The 13,226-nt window shown below is 45.8% G+C and overlaps 2 protein-coding genes across 9 annotated transcripts in view; both read right to left on the bottom strand.

Annotated features, from left to right (window-relative positions):
- Positions 1 to 368: 368 nt before the first annotated feature.
- LOC106895080 (kelch-like protein 23) lies at positions 369 to 7,814 on the bottom strand. The gene is made up of 3 exons (XM_014954174.1): positions 6,406 to 7,814; positions 4,718 to 4,870; positions 369 to 4,106 (listed from the first exon to the last, which is right to left on the bottom strand). The coding sequence occupies exons 1-3, from the start codon at positions 7,616 to 7,618 to the stop codon at positions 3,796 to 3,798; spliced, it is 1,677 nt and encodes a 558-aa protein (XP_014809660.1). The 5' UTR covers positions 7,619 to 7,814; the 3' UTR covers positions 369 to 3,795.
- A 3,107-nt stretch (positions 7,815 to 10,921) lies between these two features.
- PHOSPHO2 (phosphatase, orphan 2) overlaps positions 10,922 to 13,226 on the bottom strand; it is a 10,432-nt gene continuing 8,127 nt past the window's right edge. For 4 of the 8 annotated variants that reach the window (XM_014954184.1, XM_014954180.1, XM_014954183.1 and 1 more), the window contains one exon: positions 10,922 to 12,248. In XM_014954184.1, coding sequence (XP_014809670.1) covers positions 11,521 to 12,246 — 726 coding nt within the window. In that variant the 5' untranslated portion in view covers positions 12,247 to 12,248 and the 3' untranslated portion in view covers positions 10,922 to 11,520. Of the gene's footprint in view, positions 12,249 to 13,165; positions 13,203 to 13,226 lie in introns of those variants that run through there. The other 4 variants (XM_014954182.1, XM_014954186.1, XM_014954181.1 and 1 more) reach the window with 3 other exon arrangements.

Raw genomic sequence — 13,226 nt, 5'->3', positions numbered from 1 at the left:
CTCCGATGCTTTAAAGGCCGCAGTCGGCGCCGCGCGGCCCAGCAGCCTCCGCGCCTTTCACGTGGCCGCCGCTTCCGGGGCGGGGCGGCCGCTGGTGCCAGCCCCTCGGCCTGTCGGGACCGGGGGGTGTCGCCGCACCGGGCCCCGCCGCTGCTCCCCGCAACCCCGGCGCTCCGCGGCGCGGGTCTGGGAAGCAGAAGCGGGGGTACGGTTGGGGTGGGCTCGGTGCGCCAGGGAGCGCAGGGGCAGCGCCGGGACGGGCGGGTGCGGCGAGGTTCCTCGCCCCGCGGCGGGCCGCTGCCCGGGCGTGCGGGGCCGCTCTTCCCAGGCCGCTGCCGTTAGCGGGAAAAATAACCGAACAGCTTGTGTTGGTACACGGATGCTATAGTTACATTTATTACACAGTACAAACATCGGCTGCGGTACCACAGCCGCGCTGTCGCATCCGCAGCGCCACAACAGGGATCAGAGTAGGGAAACAACTAACGGGCACCGACCCAACAGCCGTGATCGCTGTGTTAGCTCCTTTTCTGGTCTGCAAGTGACAGAGTAACACGGCGCCCACCCTAATACAGCTCCAACAGCACGGTCATTCAGTGTTCACGTTCAACTCCTTACGGCTAACACACACCACACGGGTGGCTGAACGATCCCCTGCCCTGGGCTCACCCCTCCTGCTGCGGGGACACACGCTGCTGACCAGGGGTGGGGGGGACACACGCTGCTCCTCTCACCGCATTCACCCTCCCACCTGTGCTCAGGACCACTGGACACTTTTCTCGGGGAGTGCTACCTGCCTGAGCCAACTTCAAAGGGCATCATAGGTTACTGTAAATAGCACCACTTTAAATTTTTACACTCCATTTATTCTCACACATTCAAAACTCTTAAAAATTGGGACCTGTCTGAAGCCCCAGGCAGTGTTAGCATTGACTTCTGTTTACACAGATCAGCACATACTTTCCCAGCACCCCAGAAACAAAGGCTTTTTCCCGCTCCGCAGTAGCGCTGGGGCCAAGGAGCTGCCCATTGCTCCCCTGCAAGGTGCCCAGAGGGAGAAAGCGGACTCCAGCTTCCAGTGCCTGTGCTCCAACCCCGGGACAGCGCTGGCTTTCCACGGCTGGGCACCTCCTTCAGACGCAGCAGACAGGCGGGTGCTGGGGGGTCGTTAGCATTGCCTTGTTCTTACAGCGCTGCAGGTGACAGGATACGGACCAGAACGGACCTTAGGGCCAGCCACCAGCAGCTGTTCTCTGTCCGTGTTTATCAATAAACATGAAGCTTCACAGGTACATATTTTACACTGAACAATTACATACACATATTGAGTTCACTGCAGTTTCCTTCAGTACAAAAATCACCTTCACGCTTTTGTGATGTTGTCCCTTAAATCTCCACCTGCCCTTGGACAGTTCTCAGCTGCAGAGATTTTCAGGAGAAACAAATTAATTTTATTTCTTTTGCACACCTGCCCGGCCCACACATTTCAAACAGCATCAGAGTTGAATTCCCCACACCTCTTTACCGTTTAGAATCTTTAAACAAATTCCATTCGATCCTTAAATAGCTCTCAGCACGATGGCTAACAAAGTAAAACACCAAACCCACGCACACACACGAGTTTCTGTCATAGTAAGATGACACACAAAGACATCAAAACAAGAACTATATATACACCACAGAACTTCACATCAAAGCTCAGAGTTGAGTGCCGCCTGCTTCCAGCAGTCAAATGCAAGTGAGACATAATACAAAAGTGTGAGAGAACAAAAAAGTGTTGAACAGAAGAAGAAATATTCTCAGTATTATGCTTGGAAAGCTGCTTCCATCACATCTAATAGATTCAATACAACCAAAATTTCAGTTTTGGGGGTAGTGCTGGTGTAGGAAGTTGCCACCACACCCTGTGGCAGCCCTGTGTTGTCCCTGCCTCTCATGCCAATGTCTAACAGCTGCTTCTTCTGGCATTTTACAAGCTGGGCTGAGGAACTGATCCGGGCGAGAAGAGCCCCGTGCTCCTCACGGCATTTCTTTATTTGGATCACCACCCTCAGAGCGTGCGGCCCCACAGCGGCTGAAGCGGGACGGGGTGAGGGGCAGCAAAGGCAGGAAGGAAGGGGAATGCTCCTCACAGCCACCCCTTGGCCCTGGGAAGGCTTTGCCATCTTGGACTTCCCATGCAACTCCTTTCAGTCTCTCTCTCCCCCCCCCTATCCTGTTCCTAATTTTCATAAAACCTGGGGGGAAAAAAGGTGTATTTTTAAGACCTGTACCTCAGTGCAGAACATGGCTGAACCCAGACAAGAAAGTCTCCAGCATTAGAGGGGAGCTGACACATGCACAGAAAGACACCACAGTTGCACCTTGCTCCCTCAGGGAACCAGGCTAATAAAAGCCACACATTACACTATCTGTACAAGCCACCAGGTGAAAACAAATCCTTAGAAGTCACTGCAATAAAGATTCAGTTAAATGCATTTGTGTTACTACCCAGAAGGCGGGATGCAAAACAAGGAGTGGTGAGAAGGCTGGGGATGGCAGGGTTAAAACACCAGATATTTAAATACTACCTATGGATTCTGCTTTCTGCCGGCCAGCCTGGCACTGCCAAGCTGCTCTGGGAGCCTGCCACAGGCGTCTTCCAGTGAAGAAGTGACAGAACGATGACCTTCCTGCCCATCTCAAGTTGCTTTCTAGACTGAATTTGAAGATCTTGTATTATTTTTTGTGAGAAATAATAAATAAATTCAGTGGGCCACTTAGCATCCAATTTCTCCATGTGTAACGTATTTTGACAAGCTTCTTCAGTTGTACCTTTGCTCAAGTCATAGTTCAGCATCCTAAAAAGACCAAATGCTATTAACAAAATAGAGAGTTTGTATCTCAGGGGGATGTTAGCAACTTTCCAGTCTTTCTCATTTCCTCCTTCCATTTCACAAAGACATACATCTTAAATTTGATTTAAAAAAAAAAAAAAAAAAGTCACCATGGTAAGGCTTTTCCCTGAAAAAGAAAAATCACCAATACCTGTGCATCAGCCCAAGGGCATCAGCCAAATACCTGCCAAAGCCAAGAAAAGCGTTTTTTTTAATTATTTCTCACAGGCCCTGCCAGTGCGAGAATGGCAAACTGAGCAATTTGTTCTCAAACTGCCTCATACTGCAGAGCACTGGTCTTCTGGAAAACTAGTGCACACTTTCAGCTTGTGCTCTGGGGCTACTGCGTGACATTTCTTCCCTCATTCCCAGCCTGTGCTCTTCTCTGCGCTGGCATTTGGAGGTAGAATTAGAGCCATCCTTTAACTGCCCATGATTGCTGGATGTGATAACCTGCTTATCCAAGTGATATTGCTCTGTACGTATCATATGCTTGTGGCAATGAAGCACTTCTATAGATACCTTTGGAGTATCAAAGACTTCATCTGAAGCCCACTAGTCCATAGAAATGCAGAATATTTTCTCTGGCTTTAGCACCTTAGCACCAGTTGATAGTTCCACCCAGTGATTGATGAAACAAATCTGTTTTTCACAGTAGTTCCTATATAGCTGCACAAAGTATTAGACAAGAGTAATTTGAAAAAGTTTCAGGACAAAGAATGATTGGACTGAAAAAATATATGGAAGTCTTGTTACCACAGATGTATTTCTGAATTGTTTAAAATGAAGACAAATTATACCTAGTTTTTAATGATGTCTAGTACAATCTCTTAGTGCACATCTCATGCATGAGGTAATCAGTGCTATTTTGAATGCTGCACCTGCCATCTTCTGTAGCAGCAATACAAAAATCAAATGTTTACACGTTATACACACAGACACAGCCATGCGACCGCATAGCACTGGGAAGATTACCTACTGCTTCCCATTTATTCAGTTCAGGGTTGTATTTCTCAATACTTTGCAGATACGTTCCTTTTGAATAGGAATATCCTCCTGTTACATAGATGCATCCGTTCATAACCACCGCGCCACACTCCATCCTTCTCTCCATCATGTGAGCCATCTGTTTCCACTCGTTTTGCTCTGGGTCATAGCAGTCCGTGATCGTGGTCTGTCCACCCACAAAATAGATCTTGTTTTGTAGTGTAATTGAACACAACCCGTATTCTTCAGGAAGAAAGGAACACAGTTCAACTCAGCATGATAACGTTAACTTAAACTGCAGCTACATGACAAACACTGGGCACCACTGAGGGCGGCTGAATTTCTTCACTGAGCTTAGGAGACACCTCGGGATTTTCTAATACACTTGGTAAAAGCAAGCTCAAGGCATTACAGAAGCTACAGACACGAGCAACCTACTGTTGTACTTAGCAACAACTTACTTGTACTCAGCAACAATTGCTCTAAAAATTTACTGTTATCAAAAGTAGAACATAGAAAAAACCCTTCTAAAATTCATATAAATTATTTTTGCAAAGTGCCTATGTATAGACAGATGTTATAGAAAGTTAGATTACTGTATTATTTAACAGAATGCAGCCATTCCTTAGTTCAATATTTATATAGTGATTTCTGTAGGACAGATGGTTGAAGAGAGTCTTCCCTTCCCCTCTCAGAGCCTGGAAATGGAAGATAATCCCCCTCTGGCTCTTGCTGCCCTACAGGGATTGTTCCTTTTATTAGGAACAGGCCAGAAACTCTTAAGTGGGTTTAAAGAATCCCAGGTACAAGTAATAAAATCAAGCTCTCCCCTTGTTACAGAAATTACGGTTTACCTGGATGCGGACTTGTGGTGACTATACTCCACTCATTGCTACCTGAATGGTATCTCTGGATTTTATCATAGGTGCAGCTTCCCCTGTACCCATAGTGACCTCCAGTTACGTAGATGACTTCATGCAGGACACAGGCGGTGGCATTTCCAACACCTGTACACAGTGTGAAAGTCACAACACACCTTTAGACTGCACGCAACAACCATGGTCTCTCCATCCATAGTCCCATTCAAATGACTTGTTCATTAATATTTTAGGGTAAAATTATACTCCCATTTCAAATGACTTATTAGTTAATATTTTAGGGTAAAATTATACTTGCAAGTATTTAACTGAATGTGAAATTAAATAAACTTGTCAAGACACCTTATTTTATCAGCATAAGGCAAGAGCAATTAAACAAAACTGCAGTAATTGACACATATTGCATATCATACAGCCACATCATATTTCACAGAATTTTTATGCAGTAATTAAAGACACGTCGTCACATTGGTTTTGGAAAGGGGAACTAATTTCAGTATTTCCCTAAAGCAAAGAAATTTTTTAAAAGTCACTCATATCGCAAAGACAAGGACAATGGGAGTTGAGATTATTCAGTGTCTCGGGGTATCTCTTCTGATACTTTTGGTCTTTCTCACGGTATTATTAATTATGCTATTGTATAAACAAGGACACAAACAGAATGGAGCCATGTTAACTCTGTCTCTAGGAGAACAAAACAAAACAAAACAAGGGATCTGGCAAGACAAAACGGACCAAAATCAGTGGGGTATTTTTAAGCATTTAAGAAGTTTCATACAGAAATCAGGACAAATCAACAGCACAGAATGTGCAACTGTTTACAGTAGTAGTGTAGCATTTCTCTTTTTAAAAGAAATAAAAAGAGAATAATAGTAAAATAGTTAAAAATGTTTGTGAAAAAGATACAAACAATGAAGAAAGTTGTAGGAGCATAGTAAGTGTTCTTTCCTGCTACAGATACCTCCAAAAACTCTCACATATGCAGACAAATACTATGTTGCATTACCTTAGAGTAAAATTTTATAATTGTATTAGTTTATAAAAAGGTATGATAAAATGTATAATTATTTATAAATTTTAAAACAAAATTATAGCCTTTAGTTAGGCTGTGATCCAAATTCATACATTTTTAATAGATCGCTATTTTGGCTGCAAGAAACAGGTATTAGTGCCTTCCGTTATCATCACACCAAAGATTAAACTAAGGATCCTGAACAGATGTTACACTGAAATACGAGGTAACTGCATGCAAGAAGTTTTAATGAAGATGACACCTTTACAAATGATTGTATAGAAAATCTTGTTTATCTGGTCTTATGTTAAAATAGTACAGTCCCTTTATTGGAGCTTGCTCTTTGACCTGAACGGACTCTAATCCCAGGCAGCTTTCTGATTTCTTTACTCCTGAAAGAAGGCAAAATTAAACTGAGAAACTTGCTTTTCCACCATAGTCTTCCGTGGCACAGCCCAGCATAGCATTTGGATGCTTGCACTCATGTGGCTAGTAAAGACCTGAACCAGAGCCCACCAACTTTAACGGGAGATTCCCATGGACTTCACCAGAACTTGGATCAAACCCTAAATGTGTCCATGGCACTTAAAAGTGGCAAATGCAAAAGGATCAACATTAGAGGCAGACGCCATACCAAAAGAAGCTTACCTACCTTTGATCATGTTTGCAATAGGAAGCCATTTCTTTTTTAGAGGATCATAGAACTCTGCTTCTTGCACAGGAGCTCCTTTTCGGTAACCACCCAAGGCGTAGATGCAGCCACTCAAGGAAACCGCGCAGTGGTAATACCTCGCGTCAAGCATGGGACAGCCCTCTGTCCACTCATCTCTCTCGCTGTTATAGATCCACACCGTGTCAAGGGCTTCGATGCTCTCTGTTCTATAACCTCCTGTCACATATATGTCTGGTCCCAAGCTAGTGACCCCATAGCTCTCCCTGGTGTGATCCGGCATCTCTGTTCCCTGGACCCACGCGTTGGTTAAAGGATCCCAAACATGCACTTCTGATAAGGGATGCCAATAATATCCTCCAATCACATACATGGCTGCTGTGGCTCTTCTGGAAAGACCCTTAGGATTGGGGTTCAGGGCATTGTATATAAGTGACCTTATCTTACTGTCATTAAGCCGGCATTTTTTTTGTAGGCTTAAAGCTGATCTCAAATACATGTTATCTAAGTCCACTTTGATGCAGCTCAGCAGTTCACAAACATCTTCAATTCTTTCTTCCACGTTGTGTGCAACCCACTTAACAACAGCTTCAATGACTGCCTCTTCTTTCCAAACATTGAGATTCTCTCTGGAGAGAATAAAGGAGAGCTTTTCCTTCCCAATGTCCAGAAACTCTTCCTGCTTCCACACTTCATCAAACTGCCATAACAATATCCTCCTGGACTCCTTTTCTAGCTCCGAGCAATCGTGGTATTCGGCGAAGGAGTGCATCCCTATGCAGTTGTCAGTGTCTAAGTGCCTCACCAGAAACTGCTCACAGGCTTTCTTCACTGACACGAACTGGAGGAGGTCTGCAGCCTGGAGCAGGCTTTGGACGTTTCTCTTTGTTATCTGGATCTGTGATGTGTATGCATAATTCACTAGGGCTTCCAGGACGGCATGGCTGAGCCCGGGAAGCCTGATCTGGTTTTTAGATTTCTCTTTCATATCGGCCGTGAACATGGCTTTGAAATAATTGCTGCACGCCGCTAAGGCGGCTCTGTGGCAGTGGAAGATGACCCCCGAGGCGCACTGCAGGCTGATGTCGGTGAACAGCCCGTCCAGGTAGAAGCCCCGGAATGCCTCCAGGAAGGCGGCGGGGTGAGCGGAGTCCCGGTAGAGGTACGCGTACTCCTCCTGCCCGGACGCTGCCATCGCCGCCACGGCACCGCACGGCACCGCACCGCCGCCACGGCACCGCACCGCCCCGGGCTCCCCGCGGCTTTGTCCGCGCCCCGCCCGCGGCCCGGGGGAGCCGCTCCGCCAAGCCCCGCCGCCTACCGGGCCTCCCCGCCGCGGTACTTACGCCCTGGCGGAGCGCTGCGGGCCCGTCACCATCTTTGGAAGAGCCGCTGCCCGCGGGAGGCGGCGGGGCCGGAGCGGCGGCTCCTATTTTGGTGCCCCGGCCGCCCGCTGCCCTCCCCCGCGGCCCCCGGCCCGGCCCCCTCCGCCCGGGGGCTATGAAAGGCCGCGAGGGTGACAGAAGGCCCAGCCGCTCCGGGCCGCGTTAGGGACAGGAGCAGATGCCTGGGGCAGCCTCACCGGCTTGGTGGCTCCGCCGCACAACAAAGCGAGGGCGCTTTCCACTGCCACTAACAGCCACCCGAAGCCGCCTCTCCCGGGGCCGTCCCGCTCCCCCGGGGCCGTCCCGCTCTCCCGGCCGCTGAGAGGAGCGATGCCGGGAAGGGCTCTCCCATCACGGAATGGGATTTGAGAGGGGGCGGCCGCAGCTCGCCTCAAAACACCTGCACCTGGCAGGGCACAAAGGACAGTCACAAACTATGCCGACAAATATACTCCAACCACAAGCAAACAATTCAAGGAGAAGGTCATGTTGGCTTTTGCCACTTCTGAAAATGTCGCTCACAATTTAACAAGTCCTTTTCTTCTCTGCTAGCAAAACATCTTCTGCAACGGAGACCTTTAAAAGTATTTGAAGCATCCTCTGGGTTTAAGCAGCCATGCTCCCTCCTTCACCTGCTGCAGGGTTTGGATCCTTTGGATCTAGTGCCAGGCTCTGCCAGAGCTCTCCTGGTTTGGAAGGAGTGGCAGCAGTTCCTCCCACCAAAAGGAGGTGGGTATTTATGATGAGCTAGGTGCCAGCAATACCCACAAGGAGAACTCCTGCTCTACACAGATTCCTTAGCACGAACTACAGAAGGAATCTGAACTGGAAGGATACCCTTCTGCCACCCTTCCTCACGTGCTAACCCGGCAACAGGGCTCAAACTTGCCCTTGGTCTTTAGGTCAGAACATAAGATGTAAATAAGCTGATTGACACAAACAAACAAAACCTTCTCCCATCTTTGCCTTCAGTTTTTCAACCACTTGATGCATTTTTAGCCCAGGGAATGGGAATTTTGTGATGTAACCCAGGAATTAGCAGCAGCCCTGCGTCCCTCAGCTACATTACTCACTCCATCTCTTTCTCTGGAGCATTCCCTTGCAGAGCCCTGAGTCTGTTTCTACATCCCCATGCCAACAGCTTTCTTTGGCTGTGGTTTTGCACTTTCCATTTCAGCAGCTTCCCACGGACAAGCAGGAACTTCTGCTAGGTCTTAGCCATCCTACTACCATGTAATACTAAGTACTCTTCCTAGTAGCTGCTGTATGGTAGCAGACCTAATACCATATAGAAAATTTCCTGTGCACACATACACCTTCCATTACTCATTTATTTTCATAACATCTTTTCCTAAGTCATCTCCCCCCAGAGAACACATTGAAGTAAACCAACAGCAACACCAAGTGCTGAACATGTGTCCCTTCAAGGAGCTTCTCCCTTTCTCTTTTAGCTAGGTTATCAGCTTAAACCACCTTCACCCTTAGGAGACACTCGTCTCCCCTCCCTTATACCCAAATGCGGAAAAAATTGGTAATTGTGGTGCTTCAGAAAAAGTTCTGTCTTCTCTTTTATTAAGAGGAAAAAAGAAACCCAAGACCTCATACTAATAGCTTAATGGCCTACTTACCCGAAATGAAAAATCTCTTCTGTCTCCAACATGCACTTGCCTATTAAATAGCATCAGCTCTACCCTCTACTTGAAGTGATTCCATCATAACTGCTAATATTTCAAGTATTCTACTTTGCTTAATCTACTCTCAACTCCTGCTTCAGTACTTTCAAAACCACAAAAAAAAAACCCAAACTTTTTGAGCATGAAGATTAATTTCTCACTCAATTTCTCACTCTCAAAGCAAACTACAGGGTATATTCCCCAAGGCTAAAAGGACAATATTTAGTAGAAGAAAAAGCTGAATAATTATTCTTATACTAATTTTTTTGCTTGTTTTTAAAGAAGCAATAACTAAGATCTCTGGACAAACTGGAAGTTCCGAAAAGCACAGAAGAGACCAGCACAGAACCTGGAACATTAAGCAGCACATCTAGAATGAAGGAAACACACAACTTTAAAAAAAAAAAAGTAACCATACAAAATTGTACCATGCAAGAGCCATTACTGCTTTTGTATGACCTGTGAATGAGACAACTTAAACCTGCCACAACTTGAGACCCACCAGTTCTTCAGATGCCGTCTTTGTGCTCTCACACAAATTTACAAGGAAGTAACCAAAGGATTTCTTAATTTATATACACTATCAGCCTGAAACCAGGCAAGACCACTCCTAAAAATCTTCAACTGAGAAAAAGAAGGTAGTGACAACATCAAATATCAGCAAGAAAATGAGAACGGTGCAGCACAGAAAACAGAGGAAGAGCTACAGCAACCGTAGGCTGCTGCGCTGCACCTCAGACATCTGCCACCCAAGTGCTGCAAAAGTTGAACCAATTTCTCAGTTATTAAAGGCACTTAAGCTAAACCAGCCATCAGTTCAATAACAGACTACATCATCATTTTGGACATTTTGCAAGACTGTAAGAAGGAAAACATTTGGCATGAAAATACATTATTTAACTTTAATGAGACTTATTTTTAATACCTCTATATGCATAGGCCAGCTCTTGGGGCTCATCTCACTGTGAGCACTGAAGAGAAAGACTGCATGTTCACAAGTGATTCCTTGAGCTATTTTAAGACAGAATAGTTCTGTGTTCCCTTCCAGCTTGTAAGAGAGGATTATACTACAGATATGGACTAGAGCAGATAGGTAAAATGAGTGTAAACCTGTATAGATATACATGATTCTGTGGGCTGTGCATTGCAGCAGAAACTCAGCAAGAAAAAAGCACTTGGCTGACTCAGAGCCGTCAGCATGGAAGATCAACCCAGCGTTAGTTCCAGATGGAGTGGCAGCAGCACGCTGTCAGGGTGACAGGAGAACGGGAGAGTGAGTTTTCATTAAACAGATGAACACCCTTACTACTCTCCAGAAGAGAAGGGGTCTGACTGACTAAATGAAGATGTTAGCCGAAGGCTGACACCCAAACTCGTGTTCACTCCCTCCAGGCCCTCACAGGAACAGGTGACACAGACCAGCAGAATACATTACACAAATTAGATGTGTTGCTTTTGTCAGGGACAGTAATTTTTATTGGTTTTACAATACAAGATAATATAAACTATTTAAAAGTAATTTGGTTTGGTAAAATATTTAGTATATTGAAAATATAAATGCACCTTCAGATCAAACAAGATTATAAGCATACCAAATAATTTACAAAATTAAACATTTATCCTGATCAAAGTAGTATAAAAGCCAACAGTTCCAGACCCATGCTCCTGGCACCTAATGTTTTCTAAGTAAAGAATTTCATTCTTTTATGCAGTAATCCTACTCCTTCCCCTAAGCATGTGGAACAGAAAAGGTCAGTTATGTAGTCAGTAAAGGCTTGGGGGGTGGAGGGGGAAGACTAAGAATAATGGCAATTTCTCTTGCAACTCCCCTTCTCCACTTATGTTGGAATGTGTACTATGTTGTAAAGCCATTTTAACTTCACTTTCCCAAGACTGAACATAAACAGTTTTGTATTGTGTTTAGAATCAAGAGTTCAGATAACAGCCCAATTTTACAATTTTGTGCTTTTATACACATGCAGTTTTTCTCTCCCAAGAAGATAAAATATAACTATTTTAGTTTTCTCTTAGCATTCAAATTATTCCTTCATAAGTAATTTCAGATAAGACATAATGTCAGTAGCAGATGACCAAACCAGAACAGAACACTCTACAGGACTGAGATCTTGGGCGAGCTGAGAAATTTTTTTCTCCAAGGTATACCCCTGCCTGGGCATAGCAATGTCATCCTTCTTCAAAAACATCACTGGACATAAGTCATTCCCACCATCACCTATATATACAGTTTGGGTATAACTTACTCCTTGCTCCAACTGCTTATCTAGAAATTCTTTTAAAACTTTCCTTTTGCAAAGGTTTTTAGGGCACTTTGCACAATGGTGAGCATGGAAGTTCTGTACAGTAAGATAGCCAGTACTGCTGAACACCGCAGGGTTTGTAAACACTTCATCAAACACTTTATGGAAGTCAGCAGCTTTCAAAATCCAGTCAATAAATACTGTATTAGAATCTGAAACAATTATGCAGTCAAACAAATCTTTGTTCTCGCCAATAAACCCCAGCAGATCTACCATTCCTGCAGTGAAAGGAATTGTTGTCATAGTCCGTTTCATCTCATCTTCTTTGACGCCATTGTCTCCCAAGTAGGCAAAGACTCTGCCCATATATTCTGTCCAATGTCCCGGTTGGTAGGAGTTTCTTAATCCATTAGGAAGTTTTTTCTCGGGAGCACATTTCACAATCCAGGTATCACTATTTTCATCTACGATTGTATGGTCAAAATCAAAAACCAACAGAAATTTCATAGCTGTCAGAAAATAGTTACCAAAACAAACAAACAAAAAAAGAGAATTATTTATATAAACCGAAGTACTGAATTCCTACCCTGATTGTGTGCTCAGAAGAGAAAAATTCTGCAAGAAAATGAAGCATTAAGGCAAATATCTAAACAAAGTAAATTCATGGCCACTACAGCATTCAGCTGTGCTGAAGCTAAAAAAGCAGTCTGTAAAGGTCAAAGTTCTAGTTGAGTACCAAACTTCTGTTTAAAATAGACAATGTGAAAGTATCTAAACTCATGCTGCACAGTTACTAGTACTTGCTAAGAGAGGCAATCTTCTGGTACTCCTGCACCCTCAGTTTGACCAACGCTTCTAAATTTCTCCATCACTTGTTGACACAACCAAAATGGGATTCTACTGCCAAACACCTTAACAGAGATTTCTAAAGGAAACTACTACTCAACAGATAGAGCCAGTCTTTTTAACAAGGACACACCAAATCCAAGAAGCCAAGGAAAGGAAATACTGCCATTTGTGGAACTGAAATAAATAAGTAAATCGCTGTGTTTGCTGCAGTCCTGCAACTTCAGTACCTACAGCCCACCTCTGGGCGACGGAAATCCCTAGGAGCAGGAGACACCCCATCTGGTCTTTAGAGCCGCTCCCTCAGCGGCACTTCCCCTCACACCCGTAACCCCGGCCCCGCCGCTCCCTCAGGCCGGCCCCACAGCCGGCAGGCCGCACCAGGCCACGGCCCCCTCCCAACTGTAGCACACCGGCCGCCGCCCGGGCCGCGACGACCAGGCCGAGGGGCGAATCGGAGCAGCCCCCCTGGAGGGACCGGGCGAGGCAGGGGGAGCCCGGCGGCAGCGGACCCCCAGCCGCTGAGGGAAGGGGGCAGAGCCGCTACCGCCCCCCCACACCCGCGCTGCCCCTGACCCACCTCCGCGCCCGCCGCTTCCGGCTGCCTCCGCCCGAGCCCCGCCCGCCGCGTGCCTCGGGCG

The sequence above is a fragment of the Calidris pugnax genome, unplaced genomic scaffold (genome assembly GCF_001431845.1).
Source record: "Calidris pugnax isolate Ruff unplaced genomic scaffold, ASM143184v1 scaffold103, whole genome shotgun sequence".
NCBI lineage: Eukaryota > Metazoa > Chordata > Aves > Charadriiformes > Scolopacidae > Calidris > Calidris pugnax.
The sequence above is the reverse complement of the archived record's forward strand: the minus strand, read 5'-3'. Positions and strand labels throughout refer to the sequence as shown.

Bases quoted from the DNA above. Each gene is read 5' to 3' on its own strand.
- LOC106895080 (XM_014954174.1), bottom strand. From the start codon at position 7,618: ATGGCAGCGTCCGGGCAGGAGGAGTACGCGTACCTCTACCGGGACTCC. The intron at 4,871-6,405 runs GTAGGTAAGCTT...CACTGTGTACAG, and splicing joins TATTGCAAACATGATCAAAG to GTGTTGGAAATGCCACCGCC. The intron at 4,107-4,717 runs GTAAACCGTAAT...TTCTTCCTGAAG, and splicing joins CACCACAAGTCCGCATCCAG to AATACGGGTTGTGTTCAATT.